We start from the raw sequence: 21,757 nt of genomic DNA on the forward strand, positions 1-21,757 counted from the left end.
TTATAAATCCTGTCAAAAACAAAAGAATAAAAATCTTTTCTTTTTTTTTTTTTTGAGTCCACGCGACTTTGAATTGTATGTCGTTTAGTATAGCATTTTTTTTTTTAAAAAAAAAAAATAGTCTGGGTCTTTTTCCTTGAAAGCCGTAAAACCCTTGTTCTATAAGAAAATTAATAAGAGCTATGATATACCATGAGAAATTTGAAACATATTGTATTATTCTTAGTGTACTCTATGTTGTTGGTTTAATATAAACATACTATTGATTTTGAATTAATTAAGGATGAGATACCCTCATAACACAGTAAATTAAACTCCAGGATTTTTTTTTTTTAAAAAAAAATAGTCAACCAAAATAATAATGATGGCAACCTTCCAAATAAAACCGGGTGCTAGATTAGCTTTTCTAAAAATAAACCAGGTGCTGAGGACTCTAAACTTCCACATATTCTTTATGATGAATAACCACATACTAATATCTTATCCTTAAACTTTTTTGTTGGTAGGATTAGGATATGATACATCTACGTCAAAACATAAACGAAAGAAGAACTATTTTATTTTATTTTATTTTATTTTTGGGTGGTAGTTGAATACACAAATCAAAGTAGGCATCACCGTTGAGGCCGTAGTTGATGCTACTATTGTACTCTAGCATAATAGTAGTGTTTTTTTTTTTTTTTTTTTTTTTTTTGGTGTGTTTTTAATAAAAAGCAAATTTCATTCATCAATCAATTGATGGAAATCGTTCAACGCGATTAAATATGTTATGTATTAGAAAACAACAGATCAAATCTATGATTTAACAGATATAATAGAACTGAAAAATTTTTGAACTGATCTGAAATATGCAAGAGAAATTTCGTACGTGTATATCTAGAGTAGAAAGAGTTTTCGATTAAATAAAAGATTATAAAGTGGGAAAATATTGCGGAAACCCTTGATTAACAAATGAATGTGAACAAACAAATATGCGCGAACCAAAGTTTAACTCTGCCTGTGACTAGAAAGCTCCTTTGTCAAGAAATCAAGACCGGTTAAAAACCACGACAGCACCCACGCTGTATTAGTTGAGTCCCCATGTCAATAACGGGGCGGCCTCTATATAAACGTCCCTGCCAAACTACAGGCTTCAAGCGCCCCTTGATCAATTCATCTTTGTGAGAGGAAAAGACACTAGAGGAGAATCATCATGGCCTCGTCCATCGATGTTTTGATTACTAAGCTGAACAATTACATTGGTTTCACGGGTTTTATGGGAATAGGCATTGCCTTCCTCTTGTGTTTTGCTGTGTTTTTATTGGACTACCTGAGTTTTGCTGCAAAAAAGAAGATTAAGGATGAAACCCGGCTGAAGGAGGAAAGTGAAGCGCGCATCAACAACTCCGTGACCGACGAGGGTCCTATTTCCCAAGGCAGGGCAGCTGGAGATCCCGAAATCATTATAGTTGGAGCTGGTGTAGCTGGTGCTGCTCTTGCTTGCTCTCTTGGGAAGGTAAACATTTCTCCACTGTCATATCTGCTTTGCGGATGAGTAATACTTGTAACAGAACTCGGTTAGATTTTGTTTCAAAGCCATGCCACAAATGTCGCTCTAGCTTTTTCAAATCTTTAACAAGATAAGAGGAGCCCGGGGTGAGAAGAAAGAAGGTGAATTCTTACTGAACCAACAACAAAGACTTTTAACCACTGAGCTATTTTCGTTATCCGACAAATGTTGCTTCAGAATATATATTAGTACATGCACAAATGAATGGACATAGAAAATAATGAGCACCTTTCTTCTTTCTTTGGGATTTCCTAAAATTTTTGCAACAATCTCTGTGGGTTTTGGGGGGAAAAAAACACTTTTTATACTACTTCATCTCTTTCTGATTTGTTCTACTTTTGCCGTGACAAAATTGATTCCTGTCCATAATTTTTTCACCAGCTTGTTTGCTTAAAAGGAAGCAGATTAATTCTTATGGAACACCAAGAAGTTATAGAGAGAAACTTGTTGCTATGCACCGGATGTCGTTTAACGTGTGTTGTAAAAGGCAAAAATCAGAGTGCAACCAAGCACAGTTCTCCGGCCACTTCAACTAGCATGCAACATGGAATCCAGATTGCTTATGTGGCTTTTTAGCTTCTTGTTTATACCGTCCGAGATTTGTTTATCTCTTATATTGTCTGTACTTGAATTAATTATAAACCTATGTAACCCGAAAAGAATATACGCAGGCCGGCTTTCTTGCCTTTTTTTTTTTTTTTTTGGGTTAATTAGCCACATAGGCACATACCATACTGTCTGTCGCATGCAAGATTATTCTAAAGATTGTCACCACATCTTACCGTTTTTCAGCCCTTTTGGAAGACAAAGTCACAAAGTGCATGCTTATATATAGTCAATTTCGTATTAACATGCTACAATATCTTGTCCTGCTTTACAGGATGGCCGTCGTGTACTTGTAATCGAGAGGGATTTGTCTGAGCCCGACAGAATTGTGGGTGAATTGCTTCAGCCAGGCGGCTATCTTAAGCTAGTTGAGCTTGGTCTTGAGGGTAATTAAGCATCAAAAGAACTTCAAAACTAATTGCGCTGATAAAAACAATAAAAGAAAATGATGTTTTATAGAATTGTATATAAATTCAAGCTTCTTTCTACGATCAAGATGATGCTCATGACTTACTGAGCACATTCTTGCGATGACAGATTGTGTAGAAGGCATCGATGCTCAACGAGTTTACGGTTATGGGCTCTTCAAAGATGATAAAAGGACCAAAGTTTCGTACCCCTTGGAAAACTACCGTTCTGATGTTTCAGGAAGAAGTTTTCACAACGGCCGCTTCATTCAGAGGATGAGAGTAAAGGCAGCCAAAACGCCCAAGTATTTCTCTCCTTCCCTTTGCGTCTCAGATGCGCCTGCTCAAATAGGATATAATAACGTTGGATTCTTCGAATATTGAAAAATTAGAACCATTTTACAATTTCAAACCTTAGTCTTGGTAAAACATTACTTAATTACTAGTGCTTGCTTTTTTACCCTTTTGCTTTAATTGGATTTTCTAGTGTAAGGCTGGAACAAGGGACGGTGACATCTTTGATTGAAGAGAACGGAACTGTCAAAGGTGTGAATTATAAGACTAAGGTGGGGAAACAAATTACAGCTTATGCTCCTCTTACCATTGTCTGTGATGGATGCTGTTCAAACCTGAGACGTTCTCTCTGCAACCCCAAGGTCATTGATCCTAACTATGTTAATGACTAAAATCCACAACCTAGGAATAAGCATTTTGATCAGTATTGATTTTTTCCTTTTTGCCAATTGAACTAGTCTAATTCAGATTTTACTGCTGCAGGTGGATATCCCTTCTTCTTTTGTTGCCTTGGTCCTAAAGAACTGCCAGCTTCCATACCCAAATCATGGGCACGTCATCTTGGCAAACCCTTCACCCATTCTGATGTATCCCATCAGTAGCTTTGAGACTAGGTGCCTTGTGGATATTCCCGGTCGTCAGAAGGTCCCTTCCATTCCCACTGGAGAAATGGCTCAATATTTGAAGACTGTGGTGCTTCCACAGCTCCCTTCCGAGGTCCATGGCGCATTCATATCAGCAATTGAGGAAGGAGACATCAAAGTAGCAACAAACAGAAGCATGCCAGCCACCCCTTGTTCCACCCCAGGTGCAATTTTGTTAGGGGATGCATTTAACATGAGGCATCCTTTAACAGGAGGAGGAATGACAGTGGCTTTGTCCGACATTGTTGTTCTTAGAAAGCTATTGAAGCCTCTGGACGATTTGAATGATGCTGCTGGACTGAACGAGTACCTTGAGGTCTTCTACAGCTTGCGCAAAGTGAGTACTTGAGAATTTTTCTGTACGATCCAGTAGTATTGCTGGTTTTTAGTTCACTCACTTTTCATAAGCCTCATTTGCAGTGAAAACATAGAATAAACAAACATGTTAAGACTGACAAAATTGATTGTTATTTTCTTGCAGCCAGTGGCTTCTACCATCAATACTTTGGCTGGTGCATTATATAAAGTATTCACTGCATCAGATGATCAAGCAAGAGCAGAGTTGCGCCAAGCATGCTTCGATTACTTGAGCCTTGGAGGGGTTTTCTCAAATGGACCAGTGGCTCTGCTATCCGGTCTCAACCCAAAGCCATTGACCCTGGTGATGCATTTCTTTGCTGTGGCTATCTATGGCGTTGGCCGCCTTTTACTCCCATTCCCTTCACTCAAACGTGCATTTATTGGAGGAAAACTGATTATGGTACGAACCCATCTCTCAGAACCCTTTGCTGATGCATTTTAGCTAGTAATGTGCTATCATTAGTCTAAAATCATCTGCCTGATTTTTTTTTTCCCTTTCAGGATGCAACGGGTATTATTTTCCCAATTGTGAAGGCTGAAGGAATCAAACAGATGGTGTTCCCTGTTTCCATTGACAGCATATTGTAGAGCTCTTAACTGAACAAGACCGTGAATTGTTTAAAACAATTCTTTCATTGTAAATTTTTGTGAATCATTTCCTTCATGCCTCCGGGGAAACCAAATTGTAGATGGCAAAGTTTGTTTCTTCTTGCTGTATACCAACCAGGAATTACAATACTCAGCTCTAGAGGATGCTAATGACGCATCACTCACTCTTTTTGTTTGTACAAACATAAGTCGTTTAACTTGGATTACTATTGTACTCTCACTTACTATCCATGAATGAAATAATCTAATTTCAAATCTTCCCCTGCTGTCTTTTACTTAGAATCTGGTCTTGCCTTAGTTTAATATCCTCAAACTACAAGCCCTCCTCCTCCTTCCTTTCTACTTTCTCTGTTACTATGACAAAGAAATGAGAAGCAGGAAGTTGTTCATTGGCTTCCAAAAATTAAAAAGAACGCTAAAGAGTTGGAATCAACATATGAGCATCAAAAGGAGAACAAGAAGTATTTACCAGAAAAATAAAGAAAACAGAAGTAACAAGTAGAATCTATCTTCTGGTTTGATTGAGTATGTGAAGAACATGTTATGCTGTTTTATCATGACTCTAGCCATCAAAATCTATCTACCGGCTTATTAATTTGCTTTCGTTGATACGCAGTTGAAAATCTTAATAGAACTTTAGCTGTTTCTTTGGATGATTTTGACGTTAAATAGTAAAGAAAGATGGAACCAAGGGCCAAACTTGAACCAAATTTCTTGTTTAGAGGGTTAAAATGAAATTTTCTATTTTCACTTCCAAGCCTTCAATTGAAATTCGTTTTCAAATATATTAATCCAAAGTTTGCAATAAAAGTTTTCTAAAAATTAATTTAACAGGATTAAACTTCAGTACTATCTCTTACGCCCCCCACACTCCCCAGCTCAAATAAATAACTAAAAAAATAAACAATAGAAGAAACAAAAAATAATACGGTACCTGTAAAAAAAAAAAGAAGAAGAACAAAAAAGAATATACTTTGTGAAGACAGCCAAAGGGGTCCTTTGTGGAAGAAGACTTGAGAAGCTGCTGCTCCGCCGCACAGCGGCAGAAATAGACCCAATTACCACCGGAGAACGAAACCCTTTTGTGTATATAGCTTCCCAGACAGATTAGATTCGACTTTAATTCTTTCTCCAACCAAAAAATGGACACTGCAATGGGGGAAGCTGAAGCAGGTGAAATACTCCCGGAGAGGACCATAGACATGTCGGCGGCCTACGAACTGCTTCACAAAAGCAAAGCTTCTGTTGAAGAGATCGTCGCCCAGATGCTCTCCATCAAGAAAGATTCTCAACCCAAATCTCAACTCCGCGAGCTTGTCACTCGGATTTTCCTCAACTTTGTTGCTCTCCGCCAGGTGTCTTCCTTTTCTCGCCCCTCTTCCTAGTTTCTACTACTATAATTGATGTGGGATTTTGAAATTTGAGAGGCAAAGCTGTTTTTTTTTTTTTTTGGGTAATTGAGGGGTAAAGTTGTCGGATGAAAGGATTGGACCAGCCCCCATCAGGAAATAGGAAAAGAAAGAAAATGGAAAGTTAAAAAAATTTAGCTATTTGGGGGCAACTTACACTATGTTGGGTGTGAGTAATTTGGTTCTTTCTTGTGTACTGGTATCTTTGAACTCTTCTCAGTGGCTTATTTTGATAATTTTGCGGAGTAATTAAGTGGTAGAATTTTCTTCGTGAGAACTCTGAAAATCAAAGATTGTACATTGAATCAGTGGAGTGACATTATGTTGTGGACATAACACCTTTGGCTACATTGTCTACTGTACTGCTAATTCAAGTTGACAAGTTTTTGTTTTCCCCTTTGTTTTACAATATTAATGTTTGTGGAGATGCTGTTTTAGATTTCTAAAGCAACCTCACCCCCCCCCCCCCCCTCTCCTTAAGAGGGTGGAGAATCACTTGGATATTTTGTTGAACAATTTTACTGTTTAATGGAGTTATTTTGCTTCTCCTAACAGGCAAATAGGTCCATCTTGATTGAAGAAGATCGTTTTAAAGCAGAAACAGAACGAGCTAAAGCACCCGTAGACTTCACGACCCTGCAGCTCCATAATTTGATGTATGAGAAAAATCACTATGTTAAAGCAATAAAGGCATGCAAAGACTTCAAGTCCAAGTATCCTGATATTGAACTTGTGCCAGAGGAAGAGTTCTTTAGAGATGCACCCGAGGATATAAAATCCTCTGTCATATCTAATGATACTGCTCACAATTTGATGCTCAAGAGGCTCAACTTTGAGCTGGTTCAGGTATGCTTGTCTGAAATATCTCTGCAGCTATGATATCATAAATCCTAAAATTGCAGATATGGGTCTAGCCTGAGCTAAAGTAGAAGTTACTTGTACATTTTCAATGCGCTTTCTTAACTATTATTGCCTCATCTAGGTACACTGTATTTGTACATTTTCAATGCGCTTTCTTAACTATTATTGCCTCATCCGGGTACACTGTATATCCACTTGTTTCATATAGTTTGAACATTGATTAAAATTTTTTCGGATGATGCAAAAAATTTGAGAACCATACCTGATCCTTTTGTGAACTTCACTAGAATCCCCATAATGATTATGGACTTGTACTATCTAAACAATGTACTTGTTTGGCTTTTTACACGACTTTATGAATACTTGGCAATGTTTGATTGTAAAGTTCGTGCAGCTGTCATGAAAACTGTTCTTCAACATGGTTTTGTCTACGCATATTCAGTGTGGCAAATCTCTTATTCAGTTCATTTTCTTTCTGTGTTTTCTTTTGATAGTTTTAACTGTCGGATATTAAGCTAGCCAGCAAAAATTTCCAGTATTCATAGGAAAACAGTAGCCGCATGCCACTAATTATACACTCATCTGATTCTGTCCTTTGCTCATTTTTTTTCCGCAAGAGGATTGATTGTTAACTAATTGTTTGATGCACCAGCGGAAAGAACTCTGTAAACTTCGTGAAAGATTGGAACAACAAAAGAAAGCCCTCCAGGAGACCATTTCCAACAGGAAGAAATTCTTATCCAGTCTCCCCTCTCACCTCAAATCCCTGAAGAAGGCATCCTTGCCTGTCCAACACCAACTAGGTATTCTGCATACCAAGAAACTGAAGCAGCAGCAGTCAGCTGAGTTACTTCCACCTCCTCTGTATGTGGTTTACTCGCAGTTAGTTGCACAAAAGGATGCTTTTGGAGAGAATATTGATCTTGAGATTGTAGGAAGTTTGAAGGATGCTCAAGCATTTGCTCGTCAGAAAGCAACTAAAGACTCTGGTAACTAACTTCATGGTTTATGTCATACTTATCAAGTAGTCACTGTGGTGATCAGTTAAAATGATATTGCAATGTGTCAAACATAGCATTAAACAATTATGTCCCTTGGATTATCTCCAACACTGCCATTTATACTCTTGTGACTTTTTCTGATGTAACACTTGTTGGGCTTGAGGAATCCTTTGTGGGAAAAATGCTTTTAAATGTTCATCAGAAGGACAAATGCTTTGGGCTATTGCTTGATCCTAATTGTAGCGCTTAGTGCACTGTTATTGACCTTTAGAGACATTGGTAAAGAGGAATTAAGTACAATTATCCTACGAGTTAATTTGATTCTTAACTTGATTTGAACTTTTATCCATTATTGTTTGTTATAGTGCCTTTGTGCCCTTTTTGATGGTTAATTGTAAGTGGTACAAATTTTCTGATCTAAAGCCTTTTGGCATACACCCCCATGCTTTTACTAAAAAGAAGAACAAAAGGAAGAAAGAAAAAGATAATTGTTTGGATCCACATAATCCTTGGGAGTATGCCTCTTGTGGATTAAGTGTTGGTTCATCTCTTATGTAACTTGTTCTGGTGACCCAGGCATTTCTACCAACTTGGAGACCTCTAGGTTGGATGATGATGTACCTGATGAGGAAGATGATGGACAGAGAAGGAGAAAGCGACCAAGAAAGGTGGTGAGCAAGGACAATCTTGACCAAGCAGGACTATATCATAGTCATCCACTTAAACTTCTCCTTCATATACATGATGATGATGCTTCAGACTCGAACTCTCCCAAACTTATCTCTTTGAAGTTTGAATATTTAATGAAATTGAACATCGTGTGTGTTGGAATAGAAGGTTCACAAGAAGGACCAGAGAATAGCATCTTATGCAACTTATTTCCTGATGACTCTGGCCTTGAGCTTCCTCACCAGGTATGACATTTCTGTGCACGGTATGGAATTATTCTCAATGCATATGGATTTCACTTTCTGACTGGTAACATGTTCTGCATACTTAATAGTCGGCCAAACTTCGCTTGGGTGATTCTTTTAAGCTCGATCCAAATAGAACTTCACACCCTTATAAATGGGCACAGCACTTGGCGGGCATTGATTTCCTTCCAGAGTTGTCACCACTTCTTACGAGTCATGAAGCTTCAAATGAGGAGACAGCTAAACATGCTGCTGTTCTCTCTGGCCTGTCACTATATCGTCAGCAAAATCGGGTGCAGACAGTTGTGCAAAGGCTTCGCGCTCGGAAAAAGGCTCAGCTGGCTCTTGCGTGAGTCACTGCATTGCATGTCTAGAGTCACGAACCATAGGAACGACTAGCTTAGATTGATGAATCTATAATGTAGTCTAGCAGAACAGAGCCTGAAAAGTTTTCTTTTTTTTTTTTTTTTTTTTTTTCAATGTCCAAAGATATCTCAAAATCTGTACCAAGTTTCTGATTTATGTTTTCTTCAGGCACTGATAGCTTGCCTTATTCTGCTTTTCAATCTCTTTTCTGCTGCTTCAATTTTATGTTTGTTTCTGGGTGCCATTTATGCTGTGTGCAATTTAATCTTTTTAAGGCACATCTTTTTCGCTTCAAAATGTTGAACATGGTGATCCTATTTTGTTGATCTGCTTCTTTGTCATGAGATTGACTAAGCATCAAAATATGGAAAACTTTGGTTGACTTACAGGGAGCAGCTTGACTCGTTGGTGAAATCTAAGTGGCCAGCTCTAACATGTGGAAGTGTTCCATGGGCTTCACGTTCCCCCCAGTGCAGTTTGCATGACTGGTCACTCATTGGCTCTTCACCTAATCATACACCATCATTACCCGTCTCTGATGTGGAACAAGTTCAGGGTCCTGATGCCGAGATAGGTGGAAAATCTGGTGTTTCAAACAGAGTAGTAGAGAACTTACAGGAAGATGGGGAACTTCCATCATTAATGTCAATTACTGCTGTAATTAATGATGTTAAGCTTACCCCTTCTAAAGGTTCTGATCTCAATCTTCCCAGAAGACTGCCTTTGATTTCAAAAAGTATTCTATCTCCAGCTAACAAGGGGAAATCACCAAGCTTTAAGAGACATGATGAGGATATAGATCTAATTTTGGACTCCGAATCTGAGCTGGATGAGCCTGCTGTAGTTGAGCCAGAAACTGACAATGCACCTGTTAGCAGGGCAATTGATATGGTTGAAAGCTCATGGGCTGATTGTGGCGTTCAGGTGTATCGTCTTACTTTGCTAAGAACGCTCAATAATGGTGAAAAGAACTTCAAGTTAGAAGCCAAGGTAGAGCAGCTTGTTTAGTTCCCTTTACTTCATCCTTTGCTGTGTTTGTGATTGCTTATTTGGTGCTTTCAACAATTTTTCTGGCAGATTAAGATTGGCCTGGAGTATCCACTTAGGCCTCCACTTTTTGCTCTGAAACTTTACTGTAAATTACATGAAGCAAACTATTGTGAGGTAGATCTTTCAGAGTGGTTTAATGAACTTCGTGCTATGGAGACAGAGGTATGGAATAGAATTTCTTTGTTGATTTATTTCATAGTTCTATCTGGTGTAGATACTAGCATTAGCTTCCCTGCATAAATTTGAGAATATAAACTTTGTGATTATACAAGCTTTGGAAAAGTGTTGTCTTAACACAACATTAATCTTGTTTGAGCAGTTATCTGAAACTTAAGAAATGTTTTACTTGACTTATTTACTTGGTTGCCTGCAATTCTAACAAAAGTTGTCCTTATTTACTTCCAAGTATTGCCTTTAGTTTGAGCGTTCCTTTACTGGCTTGTCGATGAAGAAGTCCATTAATGTTTTGCAGGTCAATGTTCACATAATCAAGTCAATACCATTAGATCAAGAAAACTTAGTCTTAGCTCATCAGGTGCATTGTCTTGCAATGCTGTTTGACTTTTATATGGAAGATGGAGATTCGTCAGTTAAGAAGAGAGAGAGCACTTCTGTAATTGATGTTGGCTTGTGCAAGCCTGTGAGTGGTGCGCTGGTTGCCCGATCCTTTCGGGGTAGGGATAGGAGGAAAATGATTTCGTGGAAGGATAATATTTGTACACCGGGCTATCCTTGCTAGTATCTTGTTTGGGATTACAAGTATGTTTCAATTTCTGCTGGTTGCTTTTTTTGTGGTCTTAATTTCCAACCCTTTGCGCATGCTTACGCATTGGCTTTGGAGGTACCTCCTGAGATGCAACATGCAACTCCAAGGCAATAAAGGCTAGGGAGTTCTTTATTTTTCATGATTGTTTTTAATTTCTGCGGGAAAATGGACCATGACGAGCAAGATCTGGTTCGCTTGCTCATTGTGCTTGGTGGCTCTTTATTCCTATTGAGAAGCTGAGAATCTTATTTCCATTGAAAGCTGGTTTCAGAAGTACAAGAAGACTTGTTTGAATTTGCTTTACACTACCGTTATGCTGGATGGAACAAGATAGCAACTTCAGCACCCCTTGCGGGCTTTGTATCATAAATGTTGATCGTTTCCCAAAGACAGACATTCCAAAATTTTGTCAACCCAAACTCTTATACTACTTAAAACAAGCAACTTTTGCAGAAAAAATTGCGATTGTGCCGAGTCTGTGCCCAATTAGCTGAAATTGAACAGGGTACTTCTTGGTCTAGGCTGCTGACTGTGGTAACGCTAATTGCCTTAAACAAGGGTCACATCACATGTTTAACTATAATTAGAAAGGAAGGGGGCTAGTTCATAAAAGCTAGAAGCATTTCATAGTTGTTTATTCTTGGATTGGCTCTTCATTTTTCTATCTGGCATACGCGACCGTGGGTTTCTTCAGTGTTATTTTAAGTTTTACCACCAGCGCAGTTGAGGTCAGGAGCATTTCGTAGGACATAAAGGATGCTAGCCTGTTACTACTACTGTCCATAATGACTTCAAATGATTCCACCACCACCTTCATCATCTTGGATGCCAATGGCAGCTAATATGGTCAAACCATGTATACAACTCATCTGCTGCAACTGAGCACCTTATATACATATCTAAAGCCTATCCATGTTTTGTATTTATCCCGAAAAGAACAAGGGGTACAGCTGTTGTAGTCGACTAACGTTAAGTAGTATCCACTGATTCTACAAACACTAGCATAGTTTAGCCCCATCTAAGCACAATATTCACAAGAGTCACTGGAACAAACAGTCTACTCGAACCCAAAATGCTAATCTTCTCTCGTCTTTACACCAAAAACTTAAACTCTCAAATATTTACAGCAACGATATATCTATCTACGTAAGCACGTCCGTATTACGCCACTGGTATGCTACAACTTCACCACGGACCAGTCTGTGTCCGTCTCAGACAACACCTTTTGCCTCCACGCTGTTGGTTCATCATCTCCATGACCTATCCATTAGCAATTGATAATTGCAAAAATTAGCTCATGTGGAACATTCTGCTCTCAAATTCAACAGCAGTTGCTGAAAATGTTGAAGAGAGGAATTCCAAGATACGTTATAGGAAAATTACAGTTGGCAGCGGTCGGTGCAATGAAGCAATTACAATTTGGTCAATTGCTTGCCGAAATACATGAAAATTCCTCTTTGATGCGATATATTATATATCACTGAGTTTCAAAGTCATGCCAGTCATGTGGGAAGTCAATAGAGGATGCAATAAGCCAATAGTTTTTCTAAATAATGCAGTCTTGACCACAGGCATGCAACATTAAAACAGGCATCTTTACTTGCACTTCATTGACAAATGGCATTGCTTTTCCAGTAAAGCCATGTGCTTGCCTGGTGAGAAATAGCATAAACAGGTGTGTAACAGAGAAATCAGCAGTATAGCTAATCGACAGGAAACTGTGGGTGATTCTGAGCTTATAGAATGTGCAAGTCTAAAAAGGGAAGTGCACATTTGACTTGTCAGGAAAGTAGTTATCGTGCAGTAATAAATGACTCACTTTGTTTCCACAACAAACAATGCAATTATACCCAAATTGATGCATCCCATGCCTGCTTTTCTAATTCAACTGAACACACTTTTCTTTACACTTTTAAGATGAGAACAAACATTTAAAAAAGAAAACAAATCCACAGACAAAATCTCAGCAAACCAAGAATATGATGTGACATATTTGATTCAGAAACAATAAGGCATATCAGTAAGCCTGAAACAATGTCAGAAGAACATGTGCTAGTTACTGAAGGAAGGAAGAAACTTGGTATACCTGATTCTTTTGCATTTCCATTATTTCAGCCTGCAGCATTACTCGTACAGTCAGATGACTGGAGAACTGAAAACTATATGTCATAGACAAAGAAATGAGTGCAAAAGAGTAGTTATATTGAGTTTACCTGTTTCTTCTGCAATTCTTGGTTTTCTTCTTTCAGTTTCGCAACTTCAGCTTCCAATTCCATGGTATAGGCCTGAATACACAATAAGTCAAAAGATAACATCATCTTTGCCATGGAAACTACAAGAAGATGGTATTGAAAATCTTCTAATAATCATTTCTGTAAGCTGCTTTTATTCTCTAGTAATAAAACTTATGCAGAATCTTTAAACTTCATTGTCTCTAATATAACTTAAAGTGCCAATTGTTCCTATGGTAAATGTTACATTACCTTGTAGTAAACATGATCCTTAACGCTTCTCACGAAGTATAACTTCTCATAATCTTTCATCTCTTGTCAGATTAGATCACTATCATACCGCATAGGTATCGAATCTTTGATAATTTTGGGGAATTCAACATCTCCATAGAGGACAAAAGAAGTATGTTAATAATCATCATAATTCATCAAGGCACAAGAAGAAACTCCTAACCCCTTTTTTTAATTTGTTTTTTGGGGGGGGGGGGGGGGGGGGGGGGGGGGGGGCTTGGTGGGGTTGGGACCAAGGACGGGAGAGAATGAATGTGTAAGGGATGGGTAACCAAATTTTATTTCTTTCACCATTTTATTTGGCATTCTTTCTTCTTATTAAATTGTTACATGTGGCTTTTCAACTTTTTAGACTTGTACTAATCTCTTTGTTCAGCCCTTGTCCCTGTCTTCTTCTTACTTTTTTTTAATTCTTTCCCTTCCCCTACAATACTAAACTGGTAGCCTCTTGAGAAGACAAACCTGATCCAATTGGGAATGATACAGATAAAATTTTGCAGACCATATGCCGTGCAATGGTAAACATTAGATATAAATTCTCTATTTACCATTTTGGCATTAATGGCTAGTAAAATTCTCAACACACTAAAAACCTGTTGACTACTAGGAAATCAACAAAACAAGCTAGAACAAGCCAAAGCAATTTGTAAGTTCAACGTCACAAGGATCAAATTTGTTGGCGTAATACAACTACAAGATATATTACCTGCTTACGGGCTCGTGATCTTGCTGCTGACTCCCTGTTCTTTATCATTCTCCTCTGCCTCCTCTCAACAACCTTCTCCAAAGCACTGCATTTCCTGCCCCGTAATCCACCATTGAACACATAAGGGACTGGAGAGACAGAAGAAGTATCTCCATTGCTCTTCGCAAGCCCATCTGACGAAACTGCTGGAGAGCCAGCAGCAATAGTGACAGCCCCAGCACCTAAATTAACCGTCCCCACACCTGCACCCTGTAGTGCACCATTTTGAACCAAACTAGCACTCGTTGCCGGATCAGAAAGTCCAACAATCCCACCCCTAACTCCAGGACTACCTAACTGAGCGCTATTTGGTATAGCAATGGGAGTGGCATAAGGCAAACCGGGTTGCTTGGGAAATAGAGGATGGTGCTGTTGTTGTGGCAGTTGTTGAGTCTGCTGTGTTTGTGTTGCCCCTAACTGTTGCCGTGTAGATCTGACTCCATTTACATTCAACGGCAAATTAGCAGATTCCATAGCCATTTGATTACTACTCTCCAGCACCCTTCCACTAACCAACCCAGTGTTCCTCTCCGGCTGCTGGTATCCAAACCCAAAAGCCTGATTATTTGCAGTTCGTGACAAATCTCCAAGTAGTCCAGTAATATTAGGCTTCCCTGCCAATTGAGCATCCTCCCTTACAACACCAGCTCTAAGTAAGAAATCCTCCAGTGTCATCTCCCCTAAAGTCTGTTGCCTCTGAGGTATAGTTGTAATACCCACACCAGTAGTATCCTTCGCACCAACAGTGAACTCTTTCGATATGTCCCTCCACACCTGATCCACAGTTTTCTGACTCAATGTCCTTGGCAATGTTAATGAGCCCTGCCTCTGCAAATGCCCACCAGAAGCACCCACATCCTGACTAGCAGGACCCATAGTCTGGAACTCCTCTGCACTCCAAATATTCTTTAACAACTCATCCATGTTCATTGAGCCAAAATCTTTCCCAACCCCGCCCATAGTGGTCTGAAACTCATCAAAAGTCAACGAATATACGGACGGCTGCCGTGCCAAGGGAAAGTTCCCTGGCGGCCTTCCGCCCCCACTACCCTCTATTTGCTCATTCCCAAAGTTCTTGAAATTGAAATGACTCCCCATTTCACTAAATATATCTACCTAACAATGCCCCAATTCTACTCCTAAGCTCACTGTAATATGGAATCACAAAAAATCCAATCAGATCAAATTGATTCCCTTCTATCTCTCGAACCCTTCATAGATTATGGACCATATCGAATACCCTTTCATAACATATCATACATATGAATAATTGAACTAGCAAACAAAGCTTTACATGATCAAACTAAATATAGAACTTCAGACCAAAACTGCAGAACAACACAGAACTACAGATAACCGAAAATTTCTGCTGCAATCGCACTTTCCTTCACAAGAACACTCCAAATTTACATCAGAACATGAATTTCAAGACATATGACACAGTATAAACAGAAGGAAAAAAAAATATGAACTTCATCCCTCGAACGTCATAACCTTTATGCCAAACGCACTTCTACCACTAACTTTCAACAACCCCAACAAAAATTCAACTCCAGGAACAACTGATAATGACAACAAAAGGCAACAAATAATTGAGATATAGCTAGAAACAATTACGCATCATCTGAAAGGTCGGAACTTTCTTTAAGTAAGTAAAGCAATCAGCAGATAAGCAGAAGTATATGAAGACGATAAAAACAGGGAGAAATTTGCTAGAGACAGAGAGACATTAGGAGGAGTATAAGAATCCGCGTTTCATTTTTTTTGGTTTAAATTTAACGTTGTCTGATTACCTGGGAGTTATACAACAATTTCTGGGACATAATTTTTTTTGGCTGCGACGGGTCTTAGTTAGCGACAAGTGTCTGTCTAGGAGATCTCAAGAGAGGGGATGAAACTTGAGAGAGGGCTGAGGAGCTCCAGTGTTTTATCGTGGGAAAATTTTTAAAATAATGGAAGATGGGGCCAATTTGGGGATGACACGTGGACCAATAGTAAGTTGATGGGGTAGGAAAAGTTTGGTGTGATGGGCGAACAAATCATCGTGTGCTAAGTGGGAGAATCTGGACGGTCCACGTCTCTTGATTATGGATGGGCACGATGGGTATGACTGCCTGTGTCAGAGTAGTGGGACACGAACAGGACAATGATGCCCTTCAATGTAACGTGGATGCCACCATGTTCCAGGACACGAATTCTTGGTGCATTGTTTGGTAAAACTACCAAAACGGACATTTTTTCTTTCAAAAAAAAAAATACATTATTATTTTTTTTTGGGTAAGATAGAATCCTTTTTATAAGAAAAACTCTCCTTCATAAGATGCTGATTTGGCACTCGAGTATTGCAATTTTTTTTATCAAAAAATTTTCTGTAAACATATTTTTCAATCATTTTTTTATCATTAAATTTCCAACGCTTTTCAGACCATACCATGTCAAACGAAAGGTTTGAATATTATCACCAAAAAAAAAAAAAAAACGAGACGCTTGAACGTATGATATTTCAACTTGGAAATAGTAATGTGAATTTGAATTTTTTATGGAGAGAAAAATTCATCATATACTAGTACATAAAGAAAGCACATATAGTCAGTTTGACTTTTCACGCCTGCAATGGAGATATTTTAAAATATGAGGGTTGAATTTTTTGAAAAATAAAAATTAATTAGAAAAAAATATGTGAATGCAAAAGAAAATAATAATAATTAGTGCGTATACTAGTACGATGGAGTGGATGCTGTTTAAACGCGTCAACGAGAGAGTCCGCTAGAAAAATTCTTTAAAATATCTTAAATGGTCAGAAGTAGTGGCTACGGTATATCGAGCCTGCACAAGGGTTAGGGATTGGAGGAGTGGGTTACTCTTTCTGGGTAGGTTTGGCGCTTCATTACGGAGGAGGGGCTGACAACCGTTCCGGAAGATTTATTACGGTCATGATTTGATTAAAAAAATTTGTACGGCTCAGATCACTTCTTGTAATTCGATTTTCACGTTGTATGAGATCCATAAAAATGTTATTCTAGTGTTACTCACTGTTGTCCTATTGTTATACCTTGTACAAATGATGATATTAGATCGTGTGCAAATGGTGTTGCACCTTCTGGAACGGTAACCGTTCTACCCCCGAATCCCTTCATTACTGGGTTAAAGACTAGTCATGCTTTAGCCGTCAGGTACCTTTGGTGGCTCTAGGCTATAGCATTCGGTATTGCACGCTCGTCTTCTTTCTAATTCTAATTCTGCCCACCCAAAGTCCAAATTATGGGTCAGGGAAGTTCATCGTGGCTGCAGATTGTGGCTGAGGATGAATAATGAATTATTTTATTCTGTACATATGGATGAGTGGCAATTGCAAAGATCACTATAGCTAATCCAAAGCGGTAATAAACATAATTGTCATCTCCTCCTTAAAAATGCTAAAAAGCGTAAAAGCAAAGATTTATCCATTAGACTAGACAGGCCGACACTTGTACACTTTCTTCGCCTAACCGAGAAACTGTAACTCATGAGAAGTCAGACAGTTCATGACGTTTTTCTTTTTTTTTTTTTTGGTTGAAAGAAATGCGGTAGTGATTTTTTTTTTGTCCAAATTGCTACTTGAAAGAATCGCGTGATAGTCATATGTTTGATAAATATTGCATAAAATAGTTGTCGGACATGCGACTATCACATGACTCTTTCCGATAACATTCTAGAAAAAAAAAATCATCTAAAGTACTAAATGTGCTCGAATATTAAAAGTTTGGGGGAGAATTCATGACATTATTCTCGTCCTTGTGTCCTCCTTATATTGAACTACTTTTAGGAACAGAAGAAGCTGTATCTGTATCAAAAGGAAAGATATTATTAAAAGGGAAAATTAAACCTAGTAATAAACGAATTTACTTACTTGATGATGATATTTAGAAGACTCCGGTTGAAAATTTTCGATATGTATCATTGGAATACGCCTCAAAGATCATCACTACTTCTGACCCTCTCTATCTTTTTTTTTTAGTGAAATTCGTATGATACAAATTTCTACACTTTTTGTATGCTTGCTTGCTTGCGTGTCAATTACACCGATGTGTTTGTCAAAAGCAGATGAAAAATCCTCAATGTGGACAGTTGACTTTTGAGGAACAAAAACTTGTAGAAATTAGAACACGCCTTTATTGTTAGGACTCGGAGTTGGATAATATTATTGCGTGATAGGTTCTTTTCATTGGACTGGGTCAACACCAATTAGTGGGGAATGCCTATTGCCTTTGCATGCTGAGCAGGTATACAAAACCGAAATGAATACGGCACACATTCCTCTAGCAATTATTTTGCACAACCCTCCTAATCTTAATAATGCCGACTTCTTAAATAATGGAGAATGTGGTTCACCATCTTTGCATCAACAAAGCTTATAGACAAAATGACCACCGTATCATTCATTCATTTGAGTTTGTTTGGATTGTAAGTTATTTGGGATTATTTGGAATATGTTTACTGTAGCACTTTTTGTGATGTGATGTATGTGAGATAAAAAGGTAATTGGGAAGGTAAAAAGTTGTATTGGAAATTGTAATGATGATGTAAGCAAATAAAACTGGGTAAATAATGCTCAATCCAAACAAATTCTTTTTTTTTTTTTTTCCCACCCTATCTGATATGATATGATATGATGATAATTTTAGTCCTTTCAATTTTCATAAAGATGAATAAACACAACAACTAACTGGACTGCTTCTTCAATGATGAAGGTTCCACTAAATCACGGGATAAGATGGGAGGGATTTACCCAATCTGAAAAATTGGACAATTATACGTAGGTTAGCTGATTGACAATGAACGGGAGGAGGACGAAAGGCTTTGACATCTTAGTCCACTCTTCTGCTTTTGAAAACGGATAGTACGAGGACGAGCACATTGGACCCTCTGCCCTAGATCGCCGACACGTTCCAAAATGACACGCGCTTTTCGCTTTTCCAGCGAGAAGTGAGAACTGCATCTTATAGTGTTGTGAATGGACGGTTACAAAAGGAGGCAGATATGTGTGTGTTTATATATATATATATATATATATATATATATATATATATATAATTAATTCCATGATTTTTTTTTGGGAGGGGGGTAAGATTTATGAAGATGTATTACTTAAGGGGCATGCTCACATTTTTGTAAAATATTTGGGGCATGAAGGATAATATTCACAAGGATGTAAATGAAAACATTTAGAATCTTAAAGGGATATAAAAGGACTTTTACAGTCTTGGGTGGGTAGGGGGAGAGGGGCGAAACCTAAATTTTAGAAAGATATATGTGAAACATTTTCAATTATTTAGAGGACGTAGAAGAACTTCTGAAATCTTGGAGGTAGGTGCTCTTTCCAACCCATCCGCCCTCCCCTCTTGCATCCACTGGTTTATACAAGTATTTCCCCGAAAGGAAAGTGGTCTGTTTGGATTGTAAGTTATTTGGGATTATTTGGAATATTTTTACTGTAACACTTTTTGTGATGTGATGTATGTGAGATAAAAAGATATTGGGAAGATAAAAAGGTGTATTAAAAATTATAAAGATGATGTAAGCAAATAAAATTGGGAAAATATGAAACAATGCAAACAAACCCCCGGGATCAAGAATGTACGAATAATTGTCATATGGATAATGCCAATAGTGGTGGCTTAATTCTCGATAGATATCATCTATGATACCATGAAGAGTATTTGACATGCCTCACAACCTACTAAATTATGCCGCAATGACTGAAGCAAAACATGCAGTTTTTGATCGCTAATGCAATGAAGTAATTCATCAGTGGAATTTTTTTTTTTGTTTCGGGTGGGGAGTGGTTTGGATTAGGGAGGCAAACAAATTGAGTCGAATTTCAACTTAATTTTATAAAGGTCGAACTCGAGGTCGTAAAAGTAAAATGATAATATTTTTTAATAAATAATAAAATATTAAGAATATATATATATAATTTTACTATTAAAATTAAATATATATAAAATCGAACCAACTCGCGAGCTAATAAATTGAATATTTTTGAATTTGAGTTTGGCTTAATCAGCTCGAACTCGATGTTGATCGAGTTCAAACTAACCGATCGCGATTCGATTCGTTTACAACCTTAATTTATAGTGCGTCTTTAACATTGAACATTTTTTTTTTCCTGACTTTGCATATTCACAGAGTTCAAATTTCGCGTGCTGCATCTTGATGATAAGTTAGCCATCTCCTCTTAGGTCTTACCTCCACGTTGCTGAAGCTTAAAAGCGATGTTGGGTTTTGGAGCAAGAAATCTTGAACGAGGAGACGCATCAAGGCTTCTTTTTTTTTTTCGGTCGACGAACCAAAGCGCGTGAATTTGGCTGAAGCAGGGTGTAGTTAATTCCATCAGCCTTTGATGGAGAGTTATTACTATTATTTTGGGATGGAATGGACCGTTCAAATGCTGATAATTGCTGTATAGGATGCTTGCCCGCCCACGTGTTACAAGACTACTTAATGCTGCAGAAGAAACTGCATCGCATTGATGAATTCTTGTTTTGTTTAATCAAAACAATCAATCTCTGTCATCAGTCAGTCATCCCTCTACATCTCAACAAAACAAAAAGGATTATTATTATGTACCAGAAACGGAAAAGATAGAAGACGAAGAGGTCGGCCGGCCGGTCCTTTATCAAAATTACCCGCTACATAGGAATGTCACTCTACGAAATAATAATAATAATAAATAATAAAAAGCACCCTTAGTCCCAACCGCCAAAATGCCACACGGCACCACCAAACTGCGGCCACTTTGATTAGTCCCACCTCTCCTAATCCAATTATTTTATGCTGTGGCTCTTTAACGACCAACGGCCCAGAAAACTTTCCTTTCCTCTCAACAGTTAGGAACCTGATGCTGATGCTCATCGCCACTCTCTCTCTACAAAGACCAACATGTCCCTGTCCTCCATCCCATCGTCCACCTGCATTTTCAATTCAAACTCTTCCGCCGTCCAGAATTCCATCCAAACCTCTGAAACGGTGTAGCGTAGTAGGAGTAGCAGTAGTAGCGTTGCTGTTGCATGATTTTCACTGTTGCTAATCACATCTTCTCTTCAAATAAGGGAAGGTGGAATTTTTCCTCATCTTCTGCTTAGGTGTCAGACATGAAAGATTCAACTTGATAGCATGCCGTCAGTATTGAATATGCGTAATTAATGATAATGGGACGTGAAATATCTTGACCATTTACCAGTAGTGGATTTTGGTTGGCATGGTAGCTAATTACCCCGACAATGTTCAGTCTACGGCTGCAGCAACGGATCGTACAGCTATGGAAGTCAGTACAACCGGCTGCTTCTTCAGTAGCCCGGCTGCATTAAACGGTAGCAGACAGCCTAGCCTATGCTCTCAGTAAATTCTGAGAAATTGGTTTTCATAGCCGCCCTCTAGTCTAGGGGCAGTAGATATATGTAAACGTGACTCTCTGTGTTTGGATTCATATTTTTTTTTTTCAAAAATAATAAGTTTTACAAATAAAATGCTACGATAATACACAATAACTTACAAAAAAAAAAAAATATCTTAATTTTTCAAAAACAACTAATTCAAACAAAAATGAAATTTCAGTCACAAATCAACTTCAGCATAATGGAATCAGCTATAATAGCCTTTACGACTGCTAGTA

At 38.2% G+C, this 21,757-nt stretch overlaps 3 protein-coding genes across 5 annotated transcripts; 2 read left to right on the forward strand and 1 right to left on the reverse strand.

Annotated features, from left to right (window-relative positions):
• The first annotated feature begins 1,028 nt into the window (after positions 1 to 1,028).
• On the forward strand, positions 1,029 to 4,726 carry LOC113711914 (squalene epoxidase 3). Its single transcript, XM_027235156.2, has 7 exons — positions 1,029 to 1,495; positions 2,430 to 2,541; positions 2,693 to 2,867; positions 3,050 to 3,218; positions 3,340 to 3,837; positions 3,982 to 4,260; positions 4,362 to 4,726. Exons 1-7 carry the CDS (start codon positions 1,193 to 1,195, stop codon positions 4,446 to 4,448), a joined length of 1,623 nt encoding a protein of 540 aa, XP_027090957.2. The 5' UTR covers positions 1,029 to 1,192; the 3' UTR covers positions 4,449 to 4,726.
• Positions 4,727 to 5,376: 650 nt separating this feature from the next.
• Positions 5,377 to 10,968, forward strand: LOC113712302 (THO complex subunit 5B). Its single transcript, XM_027235657.2, has 8 exons — positions 5,377 to 5,824; positions 6,434 to 6,724; positions 7,392 to 7,728; positions 8,317 to 8,654; positions 8,744 to 9,003; positions 9,410 to 10,010; positions 10,098 to 10,232; positions 10,543 to 10,968. The coding sequence occupies exons 1-8, from the start codon at positions 5,612 to 5,614 to the stop codon at positions 10,807 to 10,809; spliced, it is 2,442 nt and encodes an 813-aa protein (XP_027091458.2). The 5' UTR covers positions 5,377 to 5,611; the 3' UTR covers positions 10,810 to 10,968.
• A 738-nt stretch (positions 10,969 to 11,706) lies between these two features.
• On the reverse strand, positions 11,707 to 16,031 carry LOC113712303 (ABSCISIC ACID-INSENSITIVE 5-like protein 5). Of its 3 annotated transcripts, XM_027235659.2 has the most exons (5): positions 15,897 to 16,031; positions 14,065 to 15,251; positions 13,050 to 13,121; positions 12,923 to 12,952; positions 11,707 to 12,096 (listed from the first exon to the last, which is right to left on the reverse strand). In XM_027235659.2, the coding sequence occupies exons 2-5, from the start codon at positions 15,199 to 15,201 to the stop codon at positions 12,022 to 12,024; spliced, it is 1,314 nt and encodes a 437-aa protein (XP_027091460.1). In that variant the 5' UTR covers positions 15,202 to 15,251; positions 15,897 to 16,031; the 3' UTR covers positions 11,707 to 12,021. The 3 variants fall into 3 exon arrangements, 2 of the variants coding, with proteins under 2 accessions (XP_027091460.1, XP_027091459.1); XM_027235658.2 differs by having other exon boundaries at positions 14,065 to 16,020; XR_011821807.1 differs by lacking the exons at positions 11,707 to 12,096; positions 12,923 to 12,952 and adding an exon at positions 13,320 to 13,450 and having other exon boundaries at positions 13,086 to 13,121; positions 14,065 to 16,020.
• Positions 16,032 to 21,757: the final 5,726 nt, after the last annotated feature.

The sequence above is a fragment of the Coffea arabica genome, chromosome 10e (assembly GCF_036785885.1).
Source record: "Coffea arabica cultivar ET-39 chromosome 10e, Coffea Arabica ET-39 HiFi, whole genome shotgun sequence".
Taxonomy (NCBI): Eukaryota; Viridiplantae; Streptophyta; class Magnoliopsida; order Gentianales; family Rubiaceae; genus Coffea; species Coffea arabica.

What these genes read in the sequence shown, in the direction of transcription:
- LOC113712302 (XM_027235657.2), top strand. Translation starts at nt 5,612, where the DNA reads ATGGACACTGCAATGGGGGAAGCTGAAGCAGGTGAAATACTCCCGGAG. An exon ending in TCAACTTTGAGCTGGTTCAG is followed by an intron (nt 6,725 to 7,391) that starts GTATGCTTGTCT and finishes TTGATGCACCAG; the next exon opens with CGGAAAGAACTCTGTAAACT. An exon ending in AAGGCTCAGCTGGCTCTTGC is followed by an intron (nt 9,004 to 9,409) that starts GTGAGTCACTGC and finishes GTTGACTTACAG; the next exon opens with GGAGCAGCTTGACTCGTTGG.
- LOC113712303 (XM_027235659.2), bottom strand. Translation starts at nt 15,201, where the DNA reads ATGGGGAGTCATTTCAATTTCAAGAACTTTGGGAATGAGCAAATAGAG. An exon ending in AAGAATTGCAGAAGAAACAG is followed by an intron (nt 12,953 to 13,049) that starts GTAAACTCAATA and finishes GTAATGCTGCAG; the next exon opens with GCTGAAATAATGGAAATGCA. An exon ending in TGGAAATGCAAAAGAATCAG is followed by an intron (nt 12,097 to 12,922) that starts GTATACCAAGTT and finishes GCTAATGGATAG; the next exon opens with GTCATGGAGATGATGAACCA.
- LOC113711914 (XM_027235156.2), top strand. Translation starts at nt 1,193, where the DNA reads ATGGCCTCGTCCATCGATGTTTTGATTACTAAGCTGAACAATTACATT. An exon ending in TTGCTTGCTCTCTTGGGAAG is followed by an intron (nt 1,496 to 2,429) that starts GTAAACATTTCT and finishes CCTGCTTTACAG; the next exon opens with GATGGCCGTCGTGTACTTGT. An exon ending in GTTCTCTCTGCAACCCCAAG is followed by an intron (nt 3,219 to 3,339) that starts GTCATTGATCCT and finishes TTACTGCTGCAG; the next exon opens with GTGGATATCCCTTCTTCTTT.